The following is a 16,142-nucleotide window of genomic DNA, read 5'->3' as shown; positions in this document are numbered from 1 at the left end:
GCTAAATGTTTTAAATACAGTTTAACTGTTTTGAGACTGTTGCATTCAATGGATTTGCTATCCTCAAAGTGATATTCTTTAGGAAGATAACATGGCTGGGATGTGTTACACTCATTGAATAGAAGGTGGTGATGAGACAATTTCCTCTGTCCTACAGAAGAGACAAAAGATTGAAGTGTTGACAACTATTAACTCTTCTACAAATATCTATTGTTTGATGTTCTGCTTCTCTATTTCACGTCCTCCCAATTCTTCATCCTCCCATCAGGTTTGTGGAGGGCGACCTGTCTGAGCAGGCTAAAGAGGTGGCATTCCAGGGCACCGAGGAGACCCACCGTTCCTTTAGCCACGGCACAGAGCTCATCCCCTGGTACGTGCTCTCCCTCCAGCCTGACATCCACCAGTTCCTCCTGCAGGGATCCACCGTCATCCACTACGACCAGGAGAGCCACCTCACCGCTCGCTGCTTCCTCCGCCTGCAGCCCGACAACTGCTTTCTGACCTGGGCTAATCCCCAGAGCGGCAGCCCCCCCACAGATCCCCCAGGCCTGGGTCAACCCGTTGTGAGCGGCCTGGCGGAGGGCCTGCTGGACATCTCTGTGGTCAAGGCTGTGTTCATGGGCCACCAGGGGGTGGACATGTTCGCTGTATGTCTGCAGAACAAGCTGTGTAACACCATGAGGGCCGAGGAGAATGGGGTCAGTCTGCTCTACGGGCTCCATACTACAGACAACAGGCTACTGCACTTTGTGGCCCCCAGGCACACAGCCAGCATACTGTATGAGGGCCTGGTGGAGCTGGTCAACGCCATGAGGAAGCTGAAGAAGTTCCCAGATAAGAGGCTGCACTGGCTCAGGAGGCAGTACATCCACCTCTATTGGGTAAAAAACAACTAAATTTAGATTGTAGTGGATAATATGGAATGGCAAGTATATTGACTCAGTCTAGAATATACAAGTATGTAGAATTCATTTGTTTTGTCTAATGTCCTGTGAATCAATACTCAAAAGGGAAACAAACAGTGTGCCTCTAACATGAGCACAGATGCAAAGAAGATCATTTTGACTCACTTAATGCCAATAAGCCTTGAGTGAGCAATCTCCTCACTGCTGTGTGGTGTGTTTGTTGTCTCCCATCCACAATAGGAGGAGGGCAGGTTTGAGGGTCCCACCCTAGCTCAGGCCATCAAGCTGTTTGGGGGGCGGTGCTGGAACATGGGCACAGAGAAGCCCAGCACGCAGAAGAACAGCTCCACCACCAAGAAGAAGAAGAATGCTCTCGTCAGGGTTAGGATAAATATATTTTTTTAAATAGTCTTAGTTTGAGGAATATAGTCTTACATTTTTCTAAGTTTGTGTCATTGACAGTGTGTTTCATAAATCACACAGAAATACAGCGGGGATGCTACCGATGACGAGACGAGCCAACGTAAAACCAAGAGCTGCAAGGACACCCTGTGCAGAAACGGGCCGGAGCTATATGACAGCGTGCACCAGGAAGAGTTAGGTAACCTGTCTATTAGTATTTTATTAGGATCCCCATTAGCTGTTTCCAAGACAGCATGTTCTGGACTTGGGGCTGTGAAGAGACCCCTGGTGGCATGTCATGTACTTATTGAACAGACAGTTTGGCTGTTTCAATACGTCGATATCACTAACAAAGACTAAGGCCCTATAGTACTAATGTAGTTTGAGGAGTTAGCGAGGTAACTTTGGTCAGCTCTGAGGTCAACTTGGGATAACCAGTACCACGGAAGTGGCTAAACTTTTAGCCAGGTACATTTCTATGGCAGCGGATCCTTCAGATCTAACCTGCTCCGTGGCAGGCTACCTTCGGGGCTAACTATTGCCTGGAATTTATTTTTTATTTAACCTTTATTTAACTAGCAAGTCAGTTAAGAATAAATTCTTATTCACAATGACGGCCTATCCTAGCCAAACCCTAATCCGGACAACGCTAGGCCAATTGTGCGCCGCCATATGAGACTCCCAATCACGGCCGGTTGTAATACAGCCTGGAATCAAACCAGGGTCTGTAGTGACTCCTCTAGCACTAAGATGCAGTGCCTTAGATCGCTGCGCCACTCGGGAAGCCCAACGTTGAATTGCATAGAATTCTATGTCGGGCAGAAATTAGCGTTTTGAATCAGGAAAGTTTACCCTCACGACCTCTACAAGCCAGAATGTTGAATAAAATGATTTTTTAACATACTTTACCGGTTGGCCCTTTTGGTGGTAGGAATGTGAGACAATATATCTACAGGAAAGTATCATTACATTAACACTGGAAATGCATTCAGATTTCTAGCAACTCAAGCAAATGTTTTTTTTATACCTAAAATTCCAAATCAAATGGCTAAATGATCCTTGGTATGACCATCTTAAAACAATTCCATATATCAGTTTAGTAGAACCCACACCTGTGCTGCTCTGATCTGGGCACCAACTTTAATTTACTAATGTTGTTCTTTGCAGTACTTGACCAAAGAACTGGGCAGCAGTCTAGAAGTAATTAAACTAGGGCCTGTAGAACGATTAGGGCCTCTAGGTCGATTGTGATGTAAAGAAAGCACAGCAGTCCTTTGTCAAGTACCGACCTTTCCCCATCTTGGCAACCGTTGAATCGATATGTTTGGAGAATGTCAGTTTACAATCTAGGTTTACATCAAGCAGTTTAGTCTCAACTTGCACAATTGCCACATTCATCACTAGATTTAGATTAGGTTTATTACACAATATCTCACAATTATTCAGAGACATCTATAAGTCTATGCTAGGTAAAGCTCCACCTTATCTCAGTTCACCGGTCACGATAACACCCACCCGTAGCACACATTCCAGCAGGTATATCTCACTGATCATCCACAAAGCCAACACCTCATTTGGCCACCTTTCCTTCCAGTTCTCTGCTGCCAGTGACTGGAACGAATTGCAAAAAAAAAGTTGGAGACTTTTATTTCCCTCACCAAATTTAAACATCAACTATCTGAGCAGCTAACCGATCGCTGCAGCTGTACATAGTCCATCTGTAAATAGCCCACCCAATCTATCTACCTCATCCCCATACTTTAAACATTTTTATATACTTTTCTGCTCTTTTGCACACCAATATCTCTACTTGCACATCATCATCTGCTCATTTCTCACTCCAGTGTTAATCTGCTAAATTGTAACTATTCACTCCTGTGGCCTATTTATTGCCTTCCTCCTCATGCCTTTTGCACACACTGTATATAGACTTTCTTTTTTCGACTGTCATTGATTTGTTTATTGTGTTATTGGCTTGTTTATTGTTTACTCCATGTGTAACTCTGTTGTTGTCTGTCACACTGCTTTGCTTAATCTTGACCAGGTCGCAGTTGCAAATGAGAACTTGTTCTCAACTAGCCTACCTGGTTAAATCAAGGTGAAATAAAAAATAAACATGCAACTGTCCTCTCATACACTCCCCTATGTATTTATTTGGACGGTGAAACTAAAATATTTCATTTGGCTTTATACTCCAGCATTCTTTGAGGCGACGGTAAAGAATGTCACCTTTTATTTTAGGGTATTTTTATTCATATCTGTTTTACCTTGGGCTGTGACAGTCATGGATTTTGGATTATGCTGATTGGCTAGCCAGATCTCCGGTCCACGGTCTCCGTAATAACGGTTTGAATAGTAAAAAAATATATCCACCACCAGTCAAAAGTTTGGATACACTTACTCATTCCAGGGTTTTTCTTAATTTTTACTATTTTCTACATTGTAGAATAATAGTGAAGATATCAAAACTATGAAATAACATATATGGAGTGATGTAGTAACCAAAAAAGTGTTAAGCAAATCAAAATATATTTGAGATTTGAGATTCTTCAAAATAGCCACCCTTTGCCTTGATGACAGCTTTGCACACTCTTGGCATTCTCTCAAGCAGCTTTATGCGGTAGTCACTTGGAATGCATTTCAATCAACAGGTGTGCCTTGTTAAAAGTTCATTTGTGGAATTTATTTCCTCAATGCGTTTGAGCCAGTCAGTTGTGTTGTGACAAGGTAGGGGGGTATATATAAGAGAGCCCTATTTGGTAAAATACCAAGTCCATATTATGGCAAGAACAGCTCAAATAAGCAAAGATAAACAACAGTCCATCATTACTTTAAGACATGAAAGTCAGTCAATCCGGAAAATCTCAAGAACTTTTAAAGTGTCTTCAAGTGCAGTCGCAAAAAACCATCAAGCACTATGATGAAACTGTCTCTCATGAGGACCGCCACAGGAAAGGAAGACCCAGAGTTACCTCTGCTGCAAAGGATAAATTCATTGGAGTTATCAGCCTCAAATTGCAGCCCAAATAAATGCTTCAGAGTTCAAGTAACAGATGCATCTCAGCATCAACTGTTCAGAGGAAAATGCGTGAATCAGGCCTTCATGGTCGAATTGCTGCAAAGAAACCACTACTAAAGGACACCAATAAGAAGAAGAGACTTGCTTGGGCCAAGAAACACGAGCAATGGACATTAGACCGGTGGAAATCTGTCTTTTGGTCTGAGTCCAAATGTAAGATTTTTGGTTCCAACCGCTTTCTTTGTGAGATGCAGAGTAGGTGAACGGATGATCTCTGCATGTGTGGTTCCCACCGTGAAGCATGGAGGAGGAGATGTCAGATTGTGGGGGTGCTTTGCTTATGACACTGTCATTATTTAGAATTCATTGCACACTTAACCTGTATTCTGCAGCGATATGCCATCCCATCTGGTTTGTGCTATCATTTGTTTTTCAACAGGACAATGACCAAACACACCTCCAGGCTGTGTAGGGGCTATTTGACCAAGGAGAGTGATGGAGTGCTGCATCAGATGACCTGGCCTACACAATCACCTGACCTCAACCCAATTGAGATGGTTTGGGATGAGTTGGACCGCAGAGTGAAGGAAAAGCATCCACAAGTGCTCAGCATATGTGGGAACTCCTTCAAGACTGTTGGAAAAGCCTTCCTCATTTTAATTCTCATTTACAATGATGGCCTAGGAACAGTGGGTTAACTGCCTTTTTCAGTTAACTGCAGAACAACAGATTTGAACCTTGTCAGCTCGGGGATTCGATCTGGCAACCTTTCGGTTACTGGCCCAATGCTCTAACCACTAGGCTACTTGTCTCTCATGAAGCTGGTTAAGAGTATGCCAAGAGTGTGCAAAGCTGTCATCAAGGCGAAGGATGGCTACTTTGAAGAATCTCAAATATTAAATATATTTTGATTTAACACTTTTTTTTAAAGTTACTACATGATTCCATATGTGTTATTTCATAGTTTTGTTGTCTTTACTATTATTATACTATGTAGAAAATTGTAAAAAATAAAGAAAAACCCTTGAATGAATAGGTTTCCAAACTTTTGACTGGTACTGTATATAATCATGAATCGTGAATAATGAGAAAGTTACAGATGCCCAAATAAAACATGCTAACCTCTCACCATTGGTATTTTTTGTCCAAATACTTATGGCGCCTTCAATTGGGGGGACAAGCTGCATAGTGCTTTAATTTCCAAACGGTAAAACAGAAACGGTGCCTTCAAAAAGTATTCACTCCCTTTGACCTTTTCCACATTTTGCTGTGTTACAGCCTGAATTTAAAATGGAATACATTTAGATTTTTGGTCACTGGCCCACACACAATATCCTATAATGTCAAAGTGGAATTAAGTTTTTCAAATTATTACAAATTAAGTTCAGGAGCAAAAATGTACATATCAAGTCACGTAAGTTGCATTGACTCTGTGTACAATAAGTGTTTAACATGGTTTTTGAATGACTACCTCATCGCTGTACATCCAATTATCTGTAAGGTCCCTTCAGTCGAGCAGTGAATTTCTAACAGATTCAACCACAAAGACAAGGGAGGTTTTCCAATGCCTCACAAAGAAGGGCACCTATTGGTAGATGGGCACAAATAAAATAAAGAAGCAGATATTGAATATCCCTTTGAGCCTGGTGAAGTAAAAAATTACACTTTGGGTGTATCAATACACCTAGTCACTACGAAGTTACAGGCATCCTTCCTAACTCAGTTGCCGGAGAGGAAGGAAACCGCACCGGGATTTCACCATGAGGCCAATGGTGACTTTAAAACAGAGTTGAATGGCTGTGATAGGAGGAAACTGAGGATGGATCAACAACATTGTAGTTACTCCACTATACTAACCTAAATGAGTGGAAAGAAGGAAGCCTGAACAGAATATACATTTTCCAAAACATGCATCTTGTTTGCAACAAGGCACTAAAGTAATACTGCCAAAAATGTGGCAAAGACATCAACTTATTGTCCTGAATACAAAGTTATGTTTGGAGCAAATCCAATACAACACATTACCGAGTGCCACTCTCCATATTTTTGAGCATAGTGGTGGCTGCATCATGTTATGGGTATGCTTGTGATCGTTAAGGACTGTAGTTTTTCAGGATAAAAGGGAAACGGATTGGAGCTAAGCACAGGCAAAATGAAAATGTTGTTCAGTCTGCTTTCCACCAGACACTGGGAGAAGAATTCACCTTTCAGCAGGACAATAACCAAACACACAAGGCCAAATATACACTGGAGTTAATTACCAAGAAGACAGTAGCTTGAAGAATTTTGAAGAAAATAATGGGCAAATATTGCACAATCCAGGTGTTGAACGCTCTTAGACTTACCTGGAAAGACTCACAGCTGTAATCGCTGCCAAAAGTGTTTCTACAAAGTATTGACTCGGGTGTGCATTTTTATGTAAATTAGATTTTTGTGTTTCATTTTCAGTACATTTGCTAAAATTTCTAAAAACAGGTTTTCACTTTGTCATTATGGGGTATTGTGTGTAGATGGATGAGAGAGAAAAAAATATATTTAATCCATTTTGAATTCAGGCTGTACCACAACACAAATGTAGATTAAGTCAAGGGGTATGAATACCTTCTGAAAGCACTGTATGTATGAAAATACTCTCAAATTAAAGGTGACCTTCTGTCCTGTTGCCGTGCGTGTACACACACACACACACACACACACACACACACACACACACACACACACACACACACACACACACACACACAGTGGGGCAAAAAAGTATTTAGTCGGCCACCAATTGTGCAAATTCTCCCACTTAAAAAGATGAGGCCTGTAATTTCATCATAGGTACACTTCAACTATGACAGACAAAATGAGAGAAAAAATCCAGAAAATCACATTGTAGGATTTTTAATGAATTTATTTGCAAATTATGGTGGAAAATAAGTATTTGGTCACCTACAAACAAGCAAGATTTCTGGCTCTCACAGACCTGTAACTTCTTTAAGAGGCTCCTCTGTCCTCCACTCGTTACCTGTATTAATGGCACCTGTTTGAACTGGGTCCATGGCCAGGAGACCTTAATCCCATTGAGAATTTGTGGTCAATCTTCAAGCGGTGGGTGGACAAACAAAAACCCACAAATTCTGACAAACTCCAAGCACTGATTATGCAAGAATGGACTGTCAGTAGTCCGGATGTAGCCCAGAAGTTAATTGACAGCATGCCAGGGCGAATTGCAGAGGTCTTGAAAAATAAGGGTCAACACTGCATATATTGACTCTTTGCATCAACTTCATGTAATTGTCAATAAAAGCATTTGACACTTATGAAATGCTTGTAATTATACCTCACTATTCCATAGTAATATCTGACAAAAATATCTAAAGACACTGAAGCAGCAAACTTTGTGGAAATTAATATTTGTGTCATTCTCAAAACTTTTGTCCACGACTGTACCATCCGTGCTTATGTTTTATAGGGAGGGATACAAAAATGGGAATATTTGAGATATTAAATAGTGTCAGATTTAGTTTCCTTTGGAATGTTCTAGTTCACTGTGTTTGACCATTTATACTGTGTGTGTGTGTGTGTGTAACTCTGTACTTCATTGATTCCATAGAGGACGGCTTCCCTGGACCCCTCCCCCAACCGTGCTGCAAGAGCCCTGGTTCCCTGACCTCTGGCTCCCTGGCTTCCTCCCCCATCCTCTCAGGCAGCACCAAGGCCCAGCCAGGGTAAGACCCAAAACCTGACCCCAGACCTGTTCCTAATGGTAAACACTGCCTATCTATCACTCCATGGTTTATAATTCATCTGTAAACCTAGTGTCAAATACTTACATGTAAACCTACTCATACCGTGAACCTTGTACCAAGCACTTTATTTACTCATAATCTACAATATAAAATATCATTTTTAAAATCTAGTGTTTTTAAGTTAGAACAGTCACCAATCCCTCTCCTCGTGTCCCTGCGTAGTGCATGGAGCAGCAAGAGCTGGCACGGCCTAGGGAAGGGCTACTTCAAGGGCTTCCAGGACCTCATGAGCTCTGACAGCACTATGAGCTTCATCGAGTTCATCGAGCTCTTCAAGTCTTTCAGGTGCTCCATGCAACTTCCGAGCTCCTCTCTTTACCGTATACGGTCTATATAGGGATAGTAATTATATACAGGTAGTGATTTAAATTCAACATGTCTCTGTTAATCATTCCCACTTAGAATTCCTTCTGCATTCCCAAAGGACAAGAGCACAATTATGTGCTGTGTATATCATCCCTACACTATACAACACAGGCCTGCTGTACTTTCATAATACATACAGGATGGAGACATTGCATTCCATTCAGAAGAAGCTTTGACAAATCCAACCAATCTTTCCGAAGGTTGTTTTGTAAATGACATACTGGGTTCTTCTGAGGTTTCTCTCAGTTGATAAGACTAAGGCTAAACACCGAAACATGTAATAATTGCAAAACCATAACACTGTCCACTCCCATTGTCCCCCAAGAGTGGATAATAATTTCCCTCTCTTGTCAGTTGAATGTGAAAGCCCTTGTTCTTGTTTTGATGTGCAGCATTCGGAGCCGTAAAGACCTGAAGGAGCTGTTTGACACCTACGCCGTTCCTTGTAGGAGCTCCGGCCCAGAGTCTGCCCTCCTCTACACCACCCTGAGGATTGACGACAAGGAAACGGGACTGCAGCCTGACCTAGGTATGTCTCTCACATTGTGCTAATGTAACCCCATGTGTTTGTCTGTGAGTGGTTTGTATTTGGTACTGTTCAGTCATTGTTTAAAAGTAAAATAAAAAAGCTAAAATATAAGGTCAGAACGTGTATATACAACACCAGTCAAAAGTTTGCACACACCTACTCATTCAAGGTGTTTTCTTTATTTTTACTATTTTCTACATTGTAGAATAATAGTTAAGACAAAACAATGTAATAACACATATGGAATCATGTTGTAGCCAAAGAAGTGTTATTTATATACATACATACATGCATACATACATACATGCATAAACGTCCCTTTTTCAGGACCATGTCTTACAAAGATCATTCGTAAAAATCCAAATAACTTCACTGTAAAGTGTTTAAAGACCATTTCCCATGCTTGTTCAAAGAACCATAACCAATTAATGAACATGCACCTGTGGACTGGTCGTTAAGACACTAACAGCTTACAGACAGTAGGCGATTTAAGGTCACAGTTATGAAAACTTAGGACACTAAAGAGGCCTTTCTACTGACTCTGAAAAACACCAAAAGAAAGATGCCCAGGTTCCCTGCTCATCTGCATGATCTTGCCTTAGGCATGCTGCAAGGAGGCATGAGGACTGCAGATGTGGCCAGGGCAATAAATTGCAATGTCCATACTGTGAGATGCTTAAGACAGCACTACAGGGAGACAGGACAAACAGCTGATTGTCCTCGCAGTGGCAGACCACTTGTAACAACACCTGCACAGGATTGGTACATCCGAGCATCACACCTTCAGGACAGGTACAGGATGGCAACAACAACTGCCCGAGTTACACAAGGAACGCACAATCCCTCCATCAGTGCTGACTGTCCGCAATAGGCTCAGAGAGGCTGGACTGAGGGCTTGTAGGCCTGTTGTAAGGCAGGTCCTCACCAGACATCACCAGCAACAACGTCGCCTATGGGCACAAACCCACCCTTGCTGGACCAGACAGGACTGGCAAAAAGTGCTCTTCACTGATGAGTCGCGGTTTTGTCTCACCAGGGGGGAGGGTCGGATTCGCGTTTATTGTCAAAGGAATGAGCGTTACACCGAGGCCTGTACTCTGGAGCGGGATCGATTTCGAGGTGGAGGGTCCGTCATGGTCCTGGGGCGGTGTGTCACAGCATCATCGGACTGAGCTTGTTGTCATTGCAGGCAATCTCAACACTGTGCGTTACAGGGAAGACATTCTCCTCCCTCATGTGGTAGGTACCCTTCCTGCAGGCTCATCCTAACATGACCATCCAGCATGACAATGCCACCAGCCATACTGCTAATTCTCTGCATGATTTCCTCCAGACAGGAATGTCAGTGTTCTGCCATGGCAAGTGAAGAGCCCGGATCTCAATTCCATTGAGCACATCTGGGACTTGTTGGATCGGTGGGTGAGGGCTAGGGCCATTCCCCCCAGAAATGTCTGGGAACTTGCAAGGTGCCTTGGTGGAAGAGTAGGGTAACATCTCACAGCAAGAACTGGCAAATCTGGTGCAGTCCATGAGGAGGAGATGCACTGCAGTACTTAATGCAGCTGGTGGCCACACCCGATACTGACTGTTACTTTTGATTTTGATCCCCCCCCCCCCTTTGTTCAGGGACACATTATTCCATTTCTGTTAGTCACATGTCTGGAACTTGTTCTGTTTATGTCTGTTGTTGAATCTTGTTATGTTCATACAAATATTTACACGTTAAGTTTGCTGAAAATAAATGCAGTAGACAGTGAGAGGACTTTATTTTTTTGCTGAGTTTATAACCATATACAATTTCAGTAGCCCATGTCTTGTGATAAACTGTCCCGTCTCCACAATAGATTAGTCCACTCAGACAGGCGGGAATCAGACAGGTGTCTTGTACACCATGATTTTTGGTGCTATTGTTTGTTTAAAGAAGTGTCGGTCGACCAACAGCCTATCGACCAGTCGATTAAATGGGGTCAGCCCTATCATAATGTTACATGCTGATTTAGATCAGTAAGCAACACTGGGGAGTATTGGATGTTAATGTCTTAGTTAGGGAATTAATTCTAAAGATGCAGTTTTCCTGTCCTCCACCACAGACTTGCTGACCCGTAATGGATCGGACCTGGGCCTCTTCATCCGAACACGCCAGCAGACGTCGGAAAACCAGAAGCAGATCTCGGACGCCATTGCTGCAGCCAGCATCGTGACCAATGGGACGGGTGTGGAGAACGCCTCTCTAGGAGTGCTTGGGCTGGCCATCCCACAACTCAACGACTTCCTGGTCAACTGCCAGCGGAAACACCTGACCTACGATGAGATCCTCAGCATCATCCAGGTGGGTCTCATGACTTGTCCAGCAGGCTGAACTTGGATGTCTCCTACGGTCTGAAAACATCTGACATAATTTGATTTTGGGAATGTAATGTCCCTTCAACTTGGCAGACGTGTAACGCAATGCATTGCGACATACTGTACAGAACACAGACGTGATAGAAGTAAGACTTGGAGTATTATATTCCTGTGATGTATTGTTCAATTGTTTTCCTTTGTCTCCCTCAGACATTTGAGCCTTGTGTAAGCATACGTCAGATGGGTTGGATGTCCTTTGAAGGTTTTGCCAGGTACCTTAATTTCCCCTGAAAAATGATGTTCGTTAACTCGTCAGAAAATCGTCAGAGGAATTTTGAAATGACATTCATCAACAGTTTCAAGTAGTGACCTTTCTCCTCAAATCCTCCCCAGGTTTTTGATGGACAAGGAGAACTTTGCATCTAAGAACGAGGAGTCTCAGGTGAATGCGGAGGAGCTCCAGTACCCAATGTCATACTACTACATAGAGTCCTCTCACAACACGTACCTCACTGGACACCAGCTCAAAGGAGAGTCCTCCGTGGAGCTTTACAGCCAGGTGAGATCACCACTATCATCCTTTTAGATAATTGACGCAAACAAACATATTTTCTCCCGGAAAAGTGCCTTTTCTAGTTTAGGTTTGTCGGGGATTTCTAAGCATCGGATCAGTTTGTCATCTTCGGTTTGCCGTAAGCAGGGCTAGGAGTTTTTCCAGACTGTGACCTGACCAGGAAAACCTCTGGGCTCCTACTGTACTATAAGATGGATTATGTTTTGGTGTCTGTCTTGGGATGTGGTTGTTGTGTTGTCTAGGTGCTGCTGCAGGGCTGCAGGAGTGTGGAGCTGGACTGTTGGGATGGAGACGACGGATCACCCATTATTTACCACGGATACACCCTGACCACCAAGATCCCCTTTAAGGTTAGTCTGTAACCCTGCCACAACCTTGTCGCACTGCCGCTATTGTCCTTATGTCACTGTTTGGCCAAGATACAGTACAATGACAGCATACCTCTTTTATAGCATGCGTAATACTGCTTAGATGCTGGAATTATTGAATAAATAGGACTGTAGTTATGCCTCGTACTGTAACCCATTTTCTTCTAGGATGTGGTGGAGGCGATCAATCGCACTGCTTTTGTCAACTCGGACATGCCGGTCATCCTGTCCATTGAGAACCACTGCTCTCTGCCCCAGCAACGCAAAATGGCTGAAATCTTCAAGGTACCTCCTTCTGGCTCCAATGGACATGATCAGTACGGATTCTAGCTGACACTGTCATGTGTTTTATCCCTAAGAACCTCATTACTTCATCCCTTCCTCCTTTGGAGACCACTCTGATAGTGCTTTGATGAAACACCTTTGATTTTAGTGTGGTCAGCCCACTTGATCTGTTTATTTGTGTTTGAAGGCGGTGTTCGGAATCAAGCTGGTGAGCAAATTCCTGTTTGAAAGTGATTTCTCTGATGACCTGCTGCTCCCCTCCCCCCTGCAACTGAAGGGAAAGATCCTCCTCAAGAACAAGAAGCTGACAGCCCACCAAGCTCCTGTTGACATTCTCAAACAGAAGGTGAGACTGTAGGCTCGGCCCTAACGTATGTAACGTTTGTCACCTCTGGGTCTGCATGGAAAATGGCCCAGGAAAACAAGGAAAATATTCAAGAGGCAAAAATGCATCTCTCTCACACCAGTATCCAACGGACTGACTATTGAAATGAGTGTTAGTAACCAGGTGTCCATCCAACCTTTTTTAATGCGAGTAAAGTAAAAAATGTCACAACAAGGCTGATGGAAACAGCAAATGTGTTAGAAAACTTTCCAAATGCCGGCAAAACAAAATACGATCTTTTGAGTCTAAAATGAATTCTGTGAGAAATGAAGGTGGAAATGCCTTTTATGTGCAAATATTGATATTGTAACCATCTTATCGAATGTAAACGTGGAGTCACGCAATGATACTTTGTGATCCTCCCTCTACGACTCGGAAAGCGTGCGGTTTATTTGACTACAGATCATTTATGATGAACTTCACAGGGAGGTGAAAGTGCACGCGATGATGATGCTTGATGTTCCTTTCTATTAAATATCAAGGGTCCTATTCCGGTGACATGATCGATCCCTGGCTGCCATTTGACATGTAAAAAATCGTGCTCTTTTGTCCTTAATAATCTAATGTAGGCTGTACCTACACTATATCTGCGAATGGTTGGCTGGAACGCACGTTCCAATACCAGAGTGGGCACATAGAAAATGCTATACAACATTTTTATTGACAAAACCGTCAGTAGAGGGGGCCTCCCAAGCGGTGGAAGGCACTGCATCGCAGTGCTGGAGGCGTTACTACAGATCCGGGTTCATTCCCGGGCTTTGCCACAACCGGGTGTCCCATAGGACGGTGCACAATTGGCCCAGCGTCGTCCGGTTAGTACTCCGTACTTTGTTGAAGCACCTTTGGCAGCGATTACATCCTCGAATATTCTTGGGAATGACACTACAAGCTTGCCATACCTGTATTTGGGGAGTTTCTCCCATTCTTCTCTGCAGATCCTCTCAAACTCTGTCAGGTTGGATGAGGAGCGTCGCTGCTCAGCTATTCTCAGGTCTCTCCAAAGATGTTCGATCGAGCTCTGGCTGGGCCACTCAAGGACATTCAGAGACCTGTCCCGAAGCCACCCCTGCGTTGTCTTGGCGTGTGCTTAGGGTCATTGTCCTGTTGGAAGGGGAATTTTCAGCCCAGTCTGAGGTCCTGAGCACTCTAGAGCAGGTTTTCATCAAGCCCTCGATCCTGACTAGTCTCCCCGTCCCTGCCGCTGAAAAATATCCCCACAGCATGATGCTGCCACCACCATGCTTCACCGTAGGGATGGAGGCAGGTTTCCTCCAGACATGACGCTTTGCATTCAGGCCAAAGAGTTCAATCTTGGTTTCATCAAAGAATCTTGTTTCTCATGGTCTGAAAGTCCTTAGGTGCATCTTTTATCCTCTCAGGAAGTCTGTCATATCTCTATAGTACCCAGCACACCCCCTCAGGTCGTCACACATACAGTGCCTTAAAAAGGCTCCCCTTAGCTTTTTCCACATTTTGTTGATACAGCCTAAATTTAAATTTGAATACGTTTGGATTTTGTGTCACTGGCCTACACAATACCCCATAATTTCAGTGGAATTATGTTTTTTGAAATGTAGTATTATACACACACGGCCCCTCGCAGTCGAGGATGACGTCAGTCAAGCTGTCTTCGGAAGTGACTGAGGAGCCTAGTCCTGGAAGCACTCAGAAAGATAATGGCCCCATGTAAGAACAAGCTTTTATGTCTGTTGACATGGTGCAATGACTACAGGACTTTCCACTAATCATGCTCTGTTCTCTCAGACTCACCAGCTGGCCCACATAAAGGCACAGACCGGCAACGGGGCTCCTGGTAACCACGATGATGACGATGAAGAGGAAGAAGACGAGTATGACGATGACTGCGAATCCCTGTCTGATGGTGAGAGAGACTCGCTTTTGCTGTGGGATAAACACTCTAACATTGTGTACAACACGTACGCTGAGCAGGTCAAAGCTTCGGTCTCTTGTGGTTTCAATGACGTCCTCGCTAACTACTTTCTCACTCACTCCGCCCCTACAGTACGTCTCTGTAACAACGTATGGTTGTTATGAAGGTTAATGACGTAGGGGTGTGAGATCTTGAATTTACTCTTCTTTTTAACGCCTCCCTTGATTCCCTGTTATTAACGTAAGGGAATCCTCGAGTGGATTTACAGTAGCTCTACTTGGAGGTGTGTTTGTTTTCCTGTGCTCCTTCCTCCTATTACTCTGTCCCTGACTGTTCCTCTGTGCAGCAGCTGACGTCTTTCCAGATTCCACTGCCTCTTATAGCCTTGAAGGTAAACTGAACGACATAAGCGGTCTCACCCTGCATATACAGTACCAGCTCCACTGCGTGGCTCCAGCTGTAGCTCTCCGTCTGTGCAGTGAGCTTGAGCCGTGGGCCCGGGTACTGTACACTTTGCATGTTTCCCTCGCTTACCTGCTTGCTGGGGTGAAATCAAGGCTTTTACTGTACCAAGTGGGGGTTACTGGGTAGGTTAGAATTCTAGAACTTGACATTGTGATTGAGGGTAATTGTATTATTAAACTGCAGAGGGAGTAAGGTTAAAGCAGAAGAGCATGTGGTTTGTGGGTTGATGGCTCATGATCTGTTTGGTTCTGTGTTGTCAGTACACACAGGGCCAGTGTAGTGTAAATACATTCCCCCCCCCCCCCCCCCCCACCCCACCCATCTGCACTGCTGTGTATCTACGTCCTGACCTTGCTAGTGACACTGGCTCATCAGAGAGAGAAAACCAAGACATCTGGATTATTAGGCCCCTGTGTGACCCTGAAGAAACATGGAGCGGTGGGGGTGAAAATCACTAGCCCACTCCACTACCTCTGTGGATAGGCTCTCACCAGCCACCACACGTAACCAGAGCAGTGTGAGACAGACAGACAACACGACACTGAAACTGCACTGAACCAGTGTGATTCCTGCAGTAAAATAACTGTCATGATGCAGTGGTGGAAATGCAGTGGTGGAAATCATATTTGAGTGATCCATTGCTGACATCAAATCTGTGTTTACAGTCGTGTATTGTATCCTGCTGTGTGTGGGCGAGAGAAGAGCTGAAGGCTCAAACTCCCAGCTCTTTGTTTACAGACATTGCGTTGCATTTTGGGATTTGTGGAGGGCCACTGTTTTTGTCTGAATAGCATTTCCCCAATTCCCAGCATT

At 43.7% G+C, this 16,142-nt stretch overlaps 1 protein-coding gene across 2 annotated transcripts in view; it reads left to right on the top strand.

The window, feature by feature from the left end:
• Positions 1 to 16,142, top strand: part of plce1 (phospholipase C, epsilon 1) — an 82,615-nt gene that overhangs the window by 48,636 nt on the left and 17,837 nt on the right. For both annotated transcript variants that reach the window (XM_021575790.3, XM_090212423.1), the window contains exons 8-20: positions 269 to 881; positions 1,146 to 1,286; positions 1,389 to 1,506; positions 7,928 to 8,042; positions 8,286 to 8,408; positions 8,882 to 9,018; positions 11,109 to 11,347; positions 11,572 to 11,633; positions 11,755 to 11,920; positions 12,178 to 12,285; positions 12,472 to 12,588; positions 12,776 to 12,934; positions 14,738 to 14,855. In XM_021575790.3, the coding sequence (XP_021431465.3) occupies positions 269 to 881; positions 1,146 to 1,286; positions 1,389 to 1,506; positions 7,928 to 8,042; positions 8,286 to 8,408; positions 8,882 to 9,018; positions 11,109 to 11,347; positions 11,572 to 11,633; positions 11,755 to 11,920; positions 12,178 to 12,285; positions 12,472 to 12,588; positions 12,776 to 12,934; positions 14,738 to 14,855 (2,216 nt within the window). The remainder of the gene's footprint in view (positions 1 to 268; positions 882 to 1,145; positions 1,287 to 1,388; positions 1,507 to 7,927; positions 8,043 to 8,285; positions 8,409 to 8,881; positions 9,019 to 11,108; positions 11,348 to 11,571; positions 11,634 to 11,754; positions 11,921 to 12,177; positions 12,286 to 12,471; positions 12,589 to 12,775; positions 12,935 to 14,737; positions 14,856 to 16,142) is intronic.

This window comes from Oncorhynchus mykiss, chromosome 20 (assembly GCF_057628025.1).
Source record: "Oncorhynchus mykiss isolate SJ-2025 chromosome 20, ASM5762802v1, whole genome shotgun sequence".
Taxonomy (NCBI): Eukaryota; Metazoa; Chordata; class Actinopteri; order Salmoniformes; family Salmonidae; genus Oncorhynchus; species Oncorhynchus mykiss.
The sequence above is the reverse complement of the archived record's forward strand: the minus strand, read 5'-3'. Positions and strand labels throughout refer to the sequence as shown.